This window comes from Periophthalmus magnuspinnatus, chromosome 6 (genome assembly GCF_009829125.3).
Source record: "Periophthalmus magnuspinnatus isolate fPerMag1 chromosome 6, fPerMag1.2.pri, whole genome shotgun sequence".
Lineage (NCBI taxonomy): Eukaryota > Metazoa > Chordata > Actinopteri > Gobiiformes > Gobiidae > Periophthalmus > Periophthalmus magnuspinnatus.
Window position 1 is genome coordinate 28,110,557 of NC_047131.1, and position 17,188 is coordinate 28,127,744.

Consider the following 17,188-nt stretch of genomic DNA (forward strand, 5'->3'; position numbering starts at 1 on the left):
GTGTTTGTCCACTGAGCCGACGGTTGGTAGTTTGAATCCCGCTCTCGGTGTAAACGTCATCGATAGATATTTATAGAAAATGCAGGATGTTGTTGCTCAAGCTAATCCTCTTTTGTTCAAGTTTGGCTCACGTTCTGATGATGTAAAGTTGATGTTATTTAAATCATATTGTGCACCATTATACACTGCACAACTCTGGATTCATTACAAAAAAAAGCCAGTCTCCAGAGGCTGCAGGTGGATTATAGTGACGCTTTACGGGTGCGACGATGGACGAGTGCGACTGAGATATTTGTCACTGCACGAGTCAAAACTCTGCTGCACTAGGAACTTTAATGTACAGTTTTATCTGCAGACTGAATAAGTCAGAAAATGAAATAATAATGTCACTAACAAGCATAAGATTCAGTGTAATTCATTATCAGTCCAAGATGTGGAGACACTGATGCGGCTCTTTTTAAAATGTAGATGTTTATTGTTTGTATTGTCACCGCGTCCCTGTCTGTTTTTGAAAATGCACCATGAGTCTGGAATAAAGATTCACTGAAACTGAATTCAATTGATAGAGTGGTCTGATCCGCTGACCCACAGATTGGCGGTGCGATTCCAGCTCCCACAGACGAATGCTGTTGTTGTGTCTTTTGGCAAAACATTTAACCCCATTCACCTTGAGTGTCTGCGTACACTGGTGTTTGAATGTGTGTGAATGTGTTCCTTCATGTAAAGCGCTTTCAGTGTCTTGAAGGTGGAAAAGCGCGATAGAAAATGTGGCTATACCATGTTACGAACTAGTTTTATTTTTGTTTTTAGCCTTGCCTCCACCCACCAACTGATGAGCCACACCCGTTCAGCTGATAATCAACTGGAGGATAAAAGCTCGGAGCCACCACCCGATCAGTGACCAGTGAGTCTTCTGCTGCAGCGGCTTTTTAGTTATTCGTAGTTTATTTTTGTATCATCCAGTTGTTTAATCTGTACGCATATTTGTAAAAAGAATGATTTTGACCACGTCTCCACTCTCTCGGTTTTGTTCTACACCCGGTTTACATCTTTTCGTAACGTGCCACCACCCGTTATATAAATTATTAACAGTATCAAGGAATTACAAAGGTCAATTTTAAGGAACGTGATAAAATTAGCACTGAATGAGGGGTCAGAAAGTTAGAATTACTTCGTTGAACTTTGTCTTGAATATTAAAACACACATTTTAATACTAAAAAAACCCCAAAAAACTCACACTTTACTTGTATGAGGTCTGCAAAATCGCAACAACCATTTAAATCATGTGTTTATTAAGTGATATAAGACAATAAAAAGATAACAAACCAGGAAATCACGCCCCTATGACGGAACATAGATAAAATATTTGATTACATTCGCTTGAGTAGTGCTTCATAGTGCAGTGTAGCCAAGTTGTCATGCTACGTTTTATGGGTCCAGCGGCGTTCAATTTAAGGCAACAGAATCAATCACATTAAAACAACTGCTGATACAGACAGGACGTGCGTGGCGGGACGTCCTGAACAGCTGAGTGGTCCAAGGTAGAAGGAGCTGCGTGGTAATCCGTCATATGACCCAGGCCCGCAGCGCCAAAGTAATGGGCCTTTATATTATACTCAGCTGATACGGCGCAAGCTCTACTTTGCACAGTCAAATTGCACTTCGATTTCCAGCTAACAAAGACTCAGCAACATTCTTCTGATCGATATGTGTCAAAACATCCCCCGCTCCTGATAATGGATCTGACAGCAGTGGCATAAAAGAGGAAGTGCACACAAATCGACGGGCGTAAAAAACATAGCGGCTTAGAAAACAGCGTGATTTAAAGGGCCCGTATTGCACCATTTTCTGATCTATGTTATAATGTTGTTTCCTCATCACAAACAGACCCGGAGTTGTGTTTTGTTTCATTCACATGTTTAACACAAACCGTGCGTATTTAGGCTGAAAACAGTCTGTTCCACCTTGTGATGTCATGTGGTAATACAGGAAGTGCCCTCGAATTTCCAATCTCTACTGAACTAAAGGTAAAATGCAGCCGTTAAATGAAAACTACCACTATATGACAGCAGCTTTGTAGATGTAGACAGACTAATAAACCAGGGTTACTCAAACATGTGTGAATGAAACAGAACACAACTCCTGGTATATTTTTGATGAAGTAACAGCATTATAACAGGGCAAAAAGCTCACAGGAATCCATTCTGTGTAATATAGGACCTTTAAAGCCAGAAAACTGCAGCAGATGAATCCCAAATTTAGCCTATTTACAATCAAATATTAAGCTTTCACACACAAAAAAATGTTACAACACTGCACAAAAAGTGAAATAATACATTTAAAATGAAACTGTCATAAATTTTTTTTTATATTTATGTAATTGTTAAAATTGAGCATAAAAATATATTGGAGCATTTCTTTTAGGTATCGATGGTTGGACTCCAAAGCGTCCTAACATCTGAACAGTCCAGAACTGCAGCACAGACGTTAACACCATGAAAGGTATTATATCATATATCATAGGACCTAATGTTAAACTATAAACTAACAATTGCATACTGTCTCTAAGGGAGACACTTGAGCTGCACTGGAGATACCAGTCACAGTAATGTGCTAGACCTGCAACTGGAAGGGCATCTAGCAGAAAAAATAGGACTGGAAAATAACATTTTTGGAATTGGATATGTATCTTTTCCAACAAAAAATAAACCCTTGACACCCATGTAGACATTTGTGATAAAATCTTAAGGCATATCTAAAAAAAAAACACTTGTGAATAAATGAAGGGAGAAGTGCATCGACTTTTCCATCATATCTGACATGGGTTGGTTTCACCAGATGCTCTGTTCCGTTGAATACAATTCTTGTCTGAAAGTGAGCTGCCACCAATAAGCCTGCGATCCAGCTTGGCTGTGGAAGTAGAGCCAAGGGAGGAATAGATGGCACATTACCAATGTGCTAAAATTACAGAAAGTTTGAAATTACTTAAGTTTGTGAGCAAGAAAGATGTAGAGGTCATCTGAATTTGTCATTGGGTAGAAGTAAGGCAAAAAGTTGAAGAATACAGGAAAGTGGAGTATGTAAAGTCTTCATCAGAATGGAAATCACGGGGCATGCTCCATGGACCTTCCAGAATTATTGTCGTCCAGATCGCGCGGGTCCACTGGGTTGGCTCTGGGCTCGGGCAGCCTAAAATGAACCGAGCAGAAACACAAAAGGGGGAGAGTTAGTCTTATCAAGAGAGGAGTTCACAGACATTGCATTTTAATCAATAACCTGAGCCTGCAAGTTCAACCTTCCCAACTTTTCATCACCTGCTCAGACAATTCATCTGTGTTTTATAAAGTTGATGAATAAATAATGGGTAATTTTCAAGTGCCAATTTTATGACTTTGAATTCTTTTTACTAAATAATTATCAGACACATATGCACTGGCATGGGACACAAAAAGACTAGATCATTTTGAGAACAAAGTTAAGAAGACAGACTGAATAGAAGATAGATACAACTGAATACCAGACTCCAGGCTACGACCGCATGACGTGATTAGCCATAATGCATTGCGCTACGACGTACATCTCGTGAATACTTCAAGATGTTTAATGGGCGCTGTGGGTGCGGCCATGTATCACCCCGGATTCCTGCCAGCGTTTGATTGGTGATCCTTTAATGACATCATCATTACTGGCATTCTGTTGTGGTCTGATGCCACACGAGTCGAGCCTTCACTTCTAATCACCCGCTAACCACAATCCAATGAAACGCCGCGAGCTTGACTTTACTCTCCAAAATGCTACGCTACGTTTTGGGGCGATGCCAAAAGTGGAAGAAGCTTTGACGGATTTACGGCAAAATGGTTGGCGATAAAGCACCGCGGAGTATTTCTGAATGATAGATTTTCTTCCCCACGAAAACCTCAACGTGCACCTCCCAGCCCACACATGCATACTCGTTATATGGGAGTATAATAAAGCTAAGACGTAATCAGCATCAATCAAAGGCCGCCTTAAGTAGAAATCATCCATTCTGTGGCACACGCATTAGCTCGCTCCGCAGTGACAGAGACAGAGTGGGAGCGAAATTGCAGGGACCTGTAGCAATCAGAACTGCGCCTGATAGATTCAATTTCACAAGTAGACGGTCTACACTCATCATAGCCTCTAATTGGACAAAGTCACTAGGGTGATGGAGGGCTGCGATTCTCCCCCGTAACGTCTTTCAGTGCAACTTTGAATGGGCACTTGTGCATTAGTGGTCACATTTCAGAACGTAAATGGATATGCGTGGAAAAAAAGTTCTTTCACGTTGCAGAGAATGCTCGGATTGGGTCTCTGTCGCCCCCTGCTGGTGACAGTAGAACACGATGTATGTTAAAGTAGCTAATCAGCACGGCTACAAACAAATGAAGTCAACGGATAGAAAGTAGTAACAAGTTAAAACTACAAACTGGTCTTATTTATAAAACTTTACATGGAATTCTGACTAAAAATGTACGCAGGGATAAAACATTCTCAAACTCATACACTTAAAGATCCCACATTAGCCTCTTTTACCAGTTTTAGGGCTGAAAATCATCCAAATGATTCTAGTAAAGGTGTATGGAGTTTAAAAAATGCAGAGGAGCACTTCCTGTATTGCTACGTGACATCACAAGGTTGAACAGTCAGTCTAAATATGCAGGATTTGAAAAAAGTAAACTCCAAGTATGTTTGTGATGAGAAAACAACATTTTAACAGATCAGAAAATGGCATAATGTGGCCCTTTAAGAGAGAATCTTGTCTTTCTGAGCACAGATCGTCTTTTGCCTTGTCTCCGAAATCCCCCGCAGGCCAGTTTCAGGGACTATGGACCAAACCGCACATTTCCACCTCAAGTTGGCTTTCGTATAAATCTCCGACATAACATGGGAGGTCAAATAAGTAACCTTGCTGAATGTGTACACGCTTTATAAATGAAGTAAGTACTCATGGGTACTCAGAGTGGTTAACCAACTCCAACAAAAGGACGTCTACAATAGTCAACATTAACTCGTACAAATGGAGCAAAGATGTAAAAACGAAGTCATCAAAAGAACAAACACGTGCAGAAAATGAGCATACAAAAGACTGAATGCATTAGCTCACAAAAGGAAAATGAATCACAGTGGAGGACATTCTCGATTTATACATTTGAAAGTGCACTGCCAGCATGTTACACTATGAGGGGTCTATACGGGCTGCAGTTAAACCGAATCAGATTGCAGACTCTTTACAGTTATGGCATTTAATTTGGGAACTTAAACGTTTCCATCAAAGCTTCCATTTCCTTTGACCTTGAAGTGAGACGCCGGTGATTTATTGTGGAGACTTTAAGGCCATCTGTCAGAGAAAGCAGATTTCATTCACTCCCAGCGCCTGGCACAGCTGCATTGATGCACTGGTGAAGTGGCACCAAGGCTCGCCAAAGTATACAGACCTAAATGGACACGGAAATGAATAAATGTTGCAGTGTAGTTATAATAGGTGAGGGCAGAAAGCTATTGTACTAGTGATACATTTAGGAATACAATAGAGGAATCAAGTTCTTATTAAAGGTCCTATATTATGCAAAAATCCATTCGCGTCTGTGCTGTGCCACCTGCGCTGGCTCCCTGTTTCATATCGGATGCAATTGTTTAAATGTCTTCACTCTAGGCGTCCACTTTATTTGAGGTTATATGGTTATATTATTGAGTTACTCCAGCCCTGTGCTCCAACTAAAGCCCTGATCAGCTGACCCGCTCCTGCAGGCCGTGCCCAAAGCCAGTCTCAAGACCAGAGGTATGGAACAGCCTGTCTCTGCCTCTGCCTGTCAGAGCTCTCAATTTTTAACGACTAGACTGAAAACCCACCTCTTCTCCCTGGCATTTAATACTAGCTAGACAGGATATCTTGTTTTTTTATTGTTCTTTTCCTAAGTATTGTGTTATCTGTATATTTGGTTGTTTTTTGTTGACTTTTATGTGAAGCACTTTGATCATCTGAAGTTGTTTCAAATGTGCTATACAAATAAACTTGAATTTAACTGATAACCATTTATTATTAGTCTGTCTGCATTTCTAAAGCTCAAAATGCTCTGTTCCACCTTGTGATGTCATGATGTTGTAGTTTTCAAGTTAGCAGCTACCTTTTATCTGCAGTTCAGTAGAGATTGTAAGTTCCAGGGGTAAAATTATCAAAAGTGAAAGTGTACGGAGTTTAAAAACACAGTGGAGCACTTCCTGTATCACCACATGACATCACAAGGTGGAACAGAGTGTTGTCTGTTTGAGAGAAGAACTCAATATGCAGGATTTGTGTGTTAAACATGTGTGAATGAAACTAAACACAACTCCAGGTCTGTTTTTGATGAGTAAACAACATTATAACAGATCAGAAAATATCTCTTTAAGGACAGTTTTAGGGAGACTATTTGTTCAAGAGCCACAATGTTTTTCCATCATAAGGTCCTTCTAAATCCAATGTCAAGCCGAGCCTAGATAATTAGTTATTTATTACATACATGAGAGGAGTGGTTTAAGATCCACTCTAGGAGAAATGACGAGGTAATTGGTGTATTGAGAAAACTAATCAGTTATAATAGGCAATTATGCAAATGCAAACACAATTTAGTGAAACAAGATTGCAGTTCAAATTAAATGTGAAAGTGAATCTCCTTAGAAAACAACTGCTGGTATGTTTTAAGTGCGTCTGGGCAAAAGTGTGAAAAAACACATTATTTTGTTAATACATGAGAAAATTGGATTGTTAACTGAGCTAAGATACAAGAAATGAACAGAGTCTCTTTAAAAGTCCCATGTTACACTGTTTTTCTGATCGATGTTCTAATTCTAAGGTAGTTCTTCTCTCAAACACCATGAAAACACCATGTTCCACCTCGTGATGTCATCATGTGGTAATACAGGAAGTGCTCCACTGTGTTTTTAAACTCCACACACCTTTACTAGAATCATTTGGATAATTTCAGCCCTGGAATTGCCAAACTTTATTAAACTTAAAACAAAAGGCTGCTGTTAACGTGAAAACTACTACTTCTACATGACGTCACAACTTGTAGCAGAGAATTTTGAGCTTTGGAGACGTAGACGGCCAAATAAACCAGGATTACGACGCATGTGTGAAACAAAACACAGCTCCAGATATATTTTTTAATGAGGTAACAACATTACAGCATGGTTTAAAGCTTGCAGCAGTCAATTTAGCATGATAAAAGACTTTTAAAACTGCTGGCGTGGGACCTGTAATTGGAAAAATATTTATCATTATTTGACAACGTAATTACCCTCTTAATTTGAAACACACGGCGAATGATTTTAGTCGATTTTTAAGCCCGTTCCCAAAATAACCTCTTTGTTAGTAGCAATATAATGCCAAGCTATTGTTCGGTGCGCATCTATTCTTATAACTCGCAAATGATTAGACTTGTGAAGCTTGGTTTTCTGCCCATGACTACCATACACACCTTATTCAAGCGTCTATAGAAGTGCGAATATGGATCTACTGGCTTTAAAATGATTTTGGCAGACACTGTGGTTATCTCCCTCCTCTTTGCAGCTCAGCGGGGCCTTGGCATGAAAAAGCCACCTGTATAACTTAATGAGAAAAGCTTCGCCCTACGTGGATGACCTAGGCTTTGACGTTCAAGGTTTAAATTAATTCACACCAGCAAAAAGCAATGTTTTAAAAATGCACTCATCCCGCACTTTTAAGCATCCTGCGCCAACTTTAGTGCCTGCCAAAAAGAAAAGATAATATTGCACAGTGTTTGCTTACATATAGTGCAATATATTTATACCATCTCTGATATTAATAATTCACGATGAAATTCCTGGCAAAGATACTGTGTGCATTTTACATCCTCTAAGCAGCGCTGCACTGATCCGGCCCTATAATCCGTTTTGGTCCATACATTACCTGTCTTCTCGGTCTCCTCCCCTCGGCCTGCGCTTCTCATTTTAGTAATCAGCTCCACCTGTTCCCACTCACCTTCCTCCCTAATGCAATCACTCACAGCCCCTCTCCCCCATCATGAGACAGGAGTTTGTGCCGACATAGTGGTCTCTTGCTGATTCGGTGTCTTTCTGTTAAGTGCGATCATTGCAATCATAGTCAGCGTTGCTAGATTGTGCGAGTCTGCTTTAGGGATGTCGAGATTCTTTGGTGAATTGATAATCAGGACTATACAGGTCTAGGCCTTTCACGATAATTACTATAATCGCTTATAGTTCAGTACATGACAAATAGAACGATACTTTTTGGGAGTCAATATTTATTGTAAGTGCATTTCCCTTGGAGCGGGAAAAGTTTGGTTATTTTTCTGTACCATGATGAGTGTTGATTGAACTTCTAAGGTAGCAGTGAACTTACCTAGCTGTTAAACTACTACTTTATGACATTACAAGGGGGAACAGAGCATTTTGAGCTTTGGAAATAACAAGGGTTACTCAAACATGTGTAAATGAAAGAAAACACAACTTCAGGTATGTTTTTGAGGATTCTAACACAGCTTAAAGCTCACAACAGTTCCTTTTGTGTTACATAGGACCTTTAAATGTGGCATTCTGTTATTTATTTATTACAGTTTGTGTATTTTACATTTAGAATACTTTTTGGGGTATAATTCTGCTTTGTGTTTTGGTTTCAATATTATCATTTATCATCTATGTTTACTTCAGCAGTATATCACACTTCAGAGTTTGTTATCATGACAGGCCTTTATAGCAACAATATAATAGTAGGAACTTAACATGGAATTGGGCCAGTTTGGAAGCAAAATTTAATTAATCAAAAAGATCGGTGATGTTTCAATATTATGATGCAGTACAAAAATTCAACAGTCTTAAAAACACATTTGAGCTTTGATTTTTGAGGGGCATTAAGGAAGCAGAAGATGCAAGAACGCCTTATATTGAGTAGAGACAAAAAGCTTTATATTAACACTTTAATAAGAAGAGATAGCTGTATGAAACATGACTACAGCTCTCTTATAGGTTTGATTGCTGTATTATTTGTTGTTTTAGGACTACAGATGGAAAGTAGTATTATGCTAAATCTGGTGCAGCCATCTTTTTAATGTAACTGCACATTGTTCTTTAAATACATAAATAAATAAATAAAAATAGCTTTGGGGGCTTGGGGGGGTAGTTTGTAATCAATTTAAATAAGATAATTTGGCAAAAATAATCAATATCGACCTAAAAATATAGACAAAAAATAGTCTTTAGTACCTCTTTGCGTAGATATGTGAATGGGATAATGAAAGTAAAGCTAACGCAATCAATTAAGACAACAGCTCTTTGATTTGATCACCATCCACGTCCCACTATTTACAAGAAGACACCTCAACAGTTCTTTTTGCCATCTGGACTACTGACCTTCAAACTAGGTCATTCATTTTCAGCTGTTTTTACTTTAAAGCCCAACCTCACAGTCTCCTCAGTCTTCCATTTGCACAACATCTCTGTATAATTGATAAAGTTTATTCACACTCCGCTGGTTTAGACTCACATGGACAACACGTGGAATCCTTTACCTTCCCCAATCCTGCATTCACCTGCTTCTCCTGCAAGACCATGTTGCTGGGCAGAGAAATTGATTTCCTCTCAGGCACCGGTGCAGGCAGAAGCATATTAGAGCTCATCACTCAACTGTCCATTGACAACTGCCCACCGACCACCTGGACACGAGCCTGCTGCTAAATGATCCACCAAAGAGTCGCATATACCTCCTTACAAATAGTGTTTTTTTGGCCTCATTGTACTCACCGATCCTGATACCAATCTGATACCGCACAGAGTGAACATTTAGACGAACGCTACTGAATTTTACAAGTACAAGAGCAAAAAGTAAAAGGTCATCTCTAAAGAAAATCTGCGAGAATAAATGAGATTTTGAGGACTAAAGTATGAGTCAAATGTGTAATGGTTTTGATGATGAGAGCTGATTTAAGCACTTTTGGGTTTCTACTTCACTTTCTACCTCACGTGGACAGATACTTGAAAAACGTGCGGTATCAGAGCGGTATCGGTATTGGAACAACCCTGCTTACAATGTAGTTTGAACATCTGAGTCATCCAATATCTCAACAGCCCAGCAAAACAATTTAAATAGAAGTACAACATATAATAACATGTTGGTTATAGATCTGTCGAAATCGATCCTCAGATACAAATAAGTAGCTCTTACGTACTTGTTTGTGGCTCGGGGTTTTGTCCTTTGGGTGAACCAGTTTCTGTCTTAAAGTGTTCGTAGGTTTGAAATAGACCGGAATTTCATGCTGTCTGAAAATTCTCTGAAGCTTTTCACACTTTTACAATACTAGTTGGCTATAGTAGGTGCAAACTGTCAGAAAAAGCAGCAGCATTTTCTGTCAAAACAGATCCAGTGTTTTTTTTTTCTTCTTTTGACCTATAGAACAGTATGAAAACTAAACATTTACTGAATTATCTTGAATTTACTAATCCGAACGCTCTACTTGACAGAACAGAACTAGCATGAAAAAGGAGTAGAGACATTCGGCGAACTGTTGCGTCCGTAAAGCGAACTCACGACACTGATATGCTAAAAACCACATACGTGCAACGCCATCAATCACTTCCGCGTACGATGAATTAGCATGTCTATTTGAATCTCACTGTTGCCTAAAACTACAACATTGTGAATTCATACCTTCCTGTTACAACCTGACATATTTACCATCAGGAGCAAAGCCAATTTCATCATGCAGTCAACCAGAACAATCCTCAAGCTTATATGTATAAAAATGTAATTACGAACATATTGACATGACAGAAAGTGAAGCCTTCGCCGTGGGAGGCAAATGAACTATTTATATTCAGACGCTCTTTTTAAAGCCTTTGGACACACGGATGTAATAACTTATTTATTCTGCCTGCCGGAAAAAGCCATTACTTTAGGATAAAATTGGATGAAAGCTAAGCACAGACAGAAAATCTTCATGCCAAAAAGTGTCAGGGAGTGGCTTACACGTTTCTCGAGTTCTTTGTTCTGCTCCATCCGTCTGTCTTAGCTGGCCTGGAGTAAAAAGATCACTGCGTCATGTCTGCACGCGAACAGCAGTCTCATTCTTGGAGGCTACGTTTTTTTTCCCGACCATTACTTATTCATGGGTTTTAATGCAGTGGATGTATTATTGATGATGGACGATCACTGCCCCCGCCCCTTTCCGTGCTCTCACTGCAGGGTCCTGTGGAGAAGATACGTTATATGTTTGGCCCTGGGACTGTGCATAATGATGTATGGACAACTGCCACTTGGAAAAGACCAGTGTTTATCAGCTGGTAAAGCAATATGAAACAAAAAGAATGTCACAATACTGGTTCTACCAATTAAACTGAAGAAAACAAAACTGTACCACTGTCTAAACAATTGCGGGTGGAAGTTTTTTGACTGATTGCCCCACAAACCAGAAGATTGCCAATTCATTTCCCGCTTCAGATAGACGCCACCGAGGTCGTTTGAGTAAATATGTCAGTGACTTGAGTGTTTGAGAGCGGAAAGGCTACAGTCCTGTTTCATAATGCTCAGTTCGATAACATGACTCTGCATTTTGGACTTGATAACACAAATAACACTGCGTTGACTCCGCTACTTTCTTGCGCTACTAATTCAAGTTTACAACAATACAACTACAGAAAGTCTAGTGAAGTAAAGCGGGTTGAGAACGAGATGAAACCTGATGAGTCTCGGAGGACTTCTGAGGACTCCTGCTGGTGTTCAAAGTCAGGATTAAAACATGGAGAATCAGCGTTTCAGTTTCAGTTTTATGCAGCAAAAACCTGGAATGGTCTTCTTGAAAATGTGAGACAGGCCTCTACTTTGACAGGCTCAAAACGGTTCTTTTTGACTGTGCATATGACTCTTCTCTTTTAATGTTAATTTTATGATTATTTATGTTTTGATTGGTTTGTACTGGGATTTTAATGCCTGTATTTTTCGGAAAAGCTAAACAAATGAACTTGCCTTGCCAAAAGAATGTGTTTGAAAGTGTTTAACATCTCTACATCCGGATGCCAAATGAACACTGCATCATTATTAGACGCTGACCTCTACTTAGTCTTTTTAGTCTATTCTTCACACTTACAGCTTAAATGTAGCCTGCCCTTTCCAAAAACTCCACTGACAAACCCCAATTTCATTTATCTTTATTGTCATGCGTATACATCTTCATAGGTCCTGCTGTGTCAGTCTTTCGTGAGATATAAGGTAAAGCTACTGCTATAAACAGCACAGTTAACCAGAAAGTATTTTTAACTTAATTGAAAACTGCTTCCCTCCTAAATGCACCAACAGATGGAGTCCTAGCATCATCAGCTAACAAGAGAGGCATGACAGATCCTTTCCTTGTTATACATAGCTAATCAATGCTGGATTTTTATAGTTTATACAACACAGTGTCCAAAAGTATAATGTCAAGGAAAAATGCTCGCTGGAATTGTTTTTTTTTTGTAACTAAAAATGGCCAGTTTCCCAGAAGGCTTGCGCAAGTATTCCCTCTGTTTGTAGCTGACCAGATTGATGGATGGGCAACAGTAACACAGTGGAAAGTTGGGGCATTAGTGCTTTAAAAGAAGTGTAGAAGGAGATAAGGACTTGATACCACTGATAGAAAAGGACAAGGCTCATCTTACTAATGCCCCCTCTGTCCCGGGGCAAAAAGTTTTTCTGCAATACTCCTAGAAGCCATCAGTCTTGGCCAAAAAGTGCTGAATGCCCTGGAGGAGGAGGGCGGAGGGGCCGAGCGTGATGGTAGACGCTTCATGGATTCTGTCTCTGTCAGTCGGTTCCAGTTTTGGACTCTCTCTAAAGGGACACACAAGTCTTTACTCCGATTTACTTTGAATTTCCTGCGCTTGGCTGAAAATGCTGCAGTGCTCAGTCATCATTTCAAAAAACAAAAAAAGAAAGTTGAGAGAAATGGACTAGGGTAATGAGTTTAAGACTTCGCAGTGGGATTTCTTCATGTTGAAAGGTTGAACTCAGCTGCTTCTCTGGATGAAGTGATGTGAATATATGTTTTACATTTAACAGGCTTGGGGCCAGCACAAAGGCTTGGGGCTTCTTTAGTGCTGCATATGTCAAATAATGAAGTGCTTTTAGCTGTTTACCAAGTCCACTATTATTTTTTTCCCCAACTAGTCAAGTAGTTATGTCTATACCCTCGAGATTTGGAATTTGAACAAATAATTCACAACCAGAAATGACAAAATCTTCTTCTGCGCTTTGGTTTTAATTACAACTTATAGCAGTGATTCTCAAATGTTTCAAATAAAGTACCACCAAAGAAAATATTTGATCTTCTGAGTACTGCCAGGTCTAAAGCAGGACTATTCTAGATCTAAAACAAAGACTAGACTTAAAGGACTACACTATTGAGGACAAAAATCTGTGTACTTAAATCACACTGTGAGCACAAATGGCACTGTAGTATTATATAAAAATGTCCAGAAAAGAGTTCATTATTAATTATTGTAATAAAATATTAAACCGAATAGTTGACGCAGCCCATTCCTGAGACACAATTTCTTCAAGATTTGATCCCTCATGCTGTTGTAGCCCGGGCCTGCTAAAATATAAATACTATATGAATTATCAAACTGCAGTGGCTCGGATCTTTTGTGGGTGGGTTTAAAGTGTGTGCTTGTGTGAGAAAATATTGTGCGCTGTGAATGAGAGGAGCAGAGAGCAACCTGGAGGCTGCTGATAGGAGGCCAGGTTCTTCTTGATTAAGCAAAGAGTGCAAATGAGAATAAGGCTGTGTGTACACTGGGCCGGCTGCAAATCACAGACAGGGGGAAATAACTATTGCCGTTCGCATTTCCAAACAGCGGTGATGCCATCTAACCACACTCCATCACATAAGACGGCATGGGCCATTTCTCAAGCCTGGGGGGCCCGGGAGATTCGCTCTAATGAGAGAGGATTCTTAATGGTTATTGATAGAGCCCACGAGGACAGCCTCTTAGCCCTAACTCTCCAGTGGTGCTGTGGCGCTCTCCTCTGCACTACTTAATGAAGTAAAACTTGTCGATTCTGCGGGATGATTTAACACTACAAACAGCTTGTGACGGGAGATGACTGTGATATGGAAAAATAGATTGACCAAAGCATGGGAAAAGACAGAGGAGGGGGAGGGTATAATGGTGAGGGGGGAGAGAGAGAGAGCTAGAGCTGGTTTTCCATAGCTGTAAAGCAAGTTCAGATGTATAATTGAAAATGCAAATGAGTGTATTTCCATAAACTATTGAGAGGTTATTAAAAGTTTGGGCGTCACAAGAGACTTAGCAGAGGCCTGAAGACAAAAAAGATATCAAAAAAACAAGATCGTGAAGACTGTTATCTGTTTGTTTTAGTTATGACAGAGCGGGATGACAAAATGATGAAACAGCGTAAGGATCCCGGAGAGACTTTAAAGTTTACTGTTGACGTAAAGGTAGAGTATGTAACTTTATGGAGGTTGCACATCGTCTGCATGAGTCCACAGAAATAGAACGTTACGCCTATACTGTGAAAAATTCTCCGTTAAGATAGATATATATGTTTTATGCCGTACTGTGGATGATTACAGCCAAAGGAATAACATAATAAAAAGCCAAATAAAAGTCAGGTTTGTGGAGATGCAAACGCGCTCAGAGTAAGTACACAAGCTACACTGTTCTTCTGCCGTACTGTATATTTTGTATTTGTACATCATAGTCTAGGTTTTATCTTTTAATGCATACCTTTATTATTCTTTGTTTAATGTTTAATGTTGCACCACAACGCCAAAGCAAGTCCCTCATTTGTGAATTTTCTTTACTGACAAAGGCAATAAACGCATTCTGATTCTGAAGATGTGCAATAAATACAGCTGACAACAACCTTATATTGTGGGAATAAACAAGTATTTGAAATATTCCCTATAATATCAGCGTTTGAAATGGTTGTATCTTGCTACAAATGATGTACAAACTACCTCTGCTTGCACAAAGTTCTCACAAAAGGTAAAAACTGTATGTATGGTACGACCCACTCTAATCTAATTGGCCATTGTCCCGCAGGGCTGTACATTGTCTCGCCTGTCTGCCAGCGTGCTCTCTCCCCTGGGTCTACAGATTTATGACCTCCCCTCTCATCTGATGACACGGCCAGGGACGAGTGTGCCTAAAATAGCACCTGCCATCACCTGTCATTATACACACTCCATGGCCTCTGCAAAGCCAAGATCCTGCCAGTGACAATGTGAGATATAGGTGTCTTTTAATGAGGAGAACTAAGGGAAATCATAGGGCGCAGGGGTGGACAGGAGAGAATAAGGGTGACAATAATGGCTAAGGTCTCCAGACAAGGCTACAGATAATATAGGACAGTGGAACATTAGATAGTGATGGTTTTAAATACTAATCAATACGCTGGAAAAAGTATGCGTGATCCTTAGCATAGTCTAAATAACAAACCTATAAAATACTGACCCACAGGTTGGCGGCACAATTCCAGCTCCCACAGATGAATACTTTCGTTGTGTCCTTTTGAATTAGGACAGTAATATATTAATCAATGCGTCTACAAAAAAGTTTCCACATGAATATGCCGGAGTTAGCACTGGAGCTAAATTTCATCCGTTGTCCTAAGGCAGGTGCAAACATGAAACATTCAATATGAAAACACAGACATTTAGACATTACACCAGTCAGACATAAACGCACGACATGAGAAAACAATAACATGATATTACAGTATTTACAATAGAAGTGCCTCAGTCTAGAGTATAAAGAGCCCAAGACAAATGGATAGTCATCTATGAGTACAGGACTGTTGCGTTTTCAACCAGTTCTTAAGGATTTATTTGAAGGTTGAGTAGTGTCCACAGTTTCTAACGTGCTCTGGTAGTGTGTTCAATAATTTTGAGCCTCTGATAGATGCCACAGTGTGACAAAATTTAGTTCTGCGCCTTTGTATATTGTAGTCTCCTCTTGTTAATGCTCTAATGTTTATCCCGGTATTATTTTTTTATTAATAAAATCCTTTAAAGGTGGAGGAGCAAGCCCATTTAGGACTTTAAAAATGAGACAAGCATCCAGGAACATCTGATAACTTTCAAAATCAAAGATATTGTACTTCCTCAAAATGTTACAATAATCTCACTTAACCCACTGCCTCAAAGGTTAAGCTCTATACAAAAATGTGACCGTTTACCATGTGACCATACACATTTTGATACCGTAAACCAAGCATTTTAGAAGCATACAGTTCCTTCAATCAAATAAAATCAAATTAAGGCTATGAGATTGCCCATCATTTATGAAACACATCCGCTAACTGCAGACATTATGATGGATGTGAAGTAATCAAAGGACTTGATTAGCTCTGGTGATGTGAGGTACGCAATCACAGAAACAACAACAAGCACTAAAATTCCGTAGTAATCTCCACAACAACAACGCTGGCTCAATCTTGCAACAGTTTGTTTTTCCATAATACTCGACCCACATAATTATACATAAAACGTGTATCCGAGCACATCTTCTAAAGCAGCACTCAGACTTTAACACTTTGCCCCTTTGTCCTATACCACGTCTTGGTATTTTAAGCCTTTCCATATTTTATTTAACATTTACTTTCAAAGCTACTTGCTCATCCTACACCTTTTGATTACGGTATATGTTATATAATTATCTTTGCATAGAAGATTTTGGGTTATAAGAGCAAGAAAGAATGACAACTTTCTGATGAGGAATGGGTCAGTGAGCTGGGTCTTTACTTGAAGTATAATCTTATGCATGTCTTTTGTCTGTTGGTGTCTACAATCAAAGTGTTATTTATAGACGCAGTTCTGTTCACGACGGAGTTACGTAAAAGCTCTGTACTTGTTTTTATTTTTATTCTTGTCTTATGTATGAATGTAAAAAAACAACAAAAAACAAAACTAGTTCATTTTAAAATCTGCATTGGTCTAAAGTTATTCTTTCCCTCGCCGCAGCAGAGCAGAGCCCCTCGCCACTGACCTTATGGCACTCCCAACATCCAAATTATTCACTGTGTTTAGTTTAATAACTTTCAGAATCACGGTAAAGCTAACGACAACTAGCATGCTAACCACCCAACATACAGTGGTCCCTCGTTTATCGCGGGGGTTACGTTCTAAAAATAACACGCAACAGGCGAAATCA

The 17,188-nt window shown here is 39.4% G+C and overlaps 1 protein-coding gene across 3 annotated transcripts in view; it reads right to left on the minus strand.

The window, feature by feature from the left end:
* Positions 1–1,361: 1,361 nt before the first annotated feature.
* The window catches only part of trim44 (tripartite motif containing 44), a 66,409-nt gene continuing 50,582 nt past the window's right edge, over positions 1,362–17,188 (minus strand). For 2 of the 3 annotated variants that reach the window (XM_033968411.2, XM_055222252.1), the window contains exon 6: positions 1,362–3,190. In XM_033968411.2, coding sequence (XP_033824302.1) covers positions 3,106–3,190 — 85 coding nt within the window. In that variant the 3' untranslated portion in view covers positions 1,362–3,105. The remainder of the gene's footprint in view (positions 3,191–17,188) is intronic. The other variant, XM_033968412.2, reaches the window with a different exon arrangement.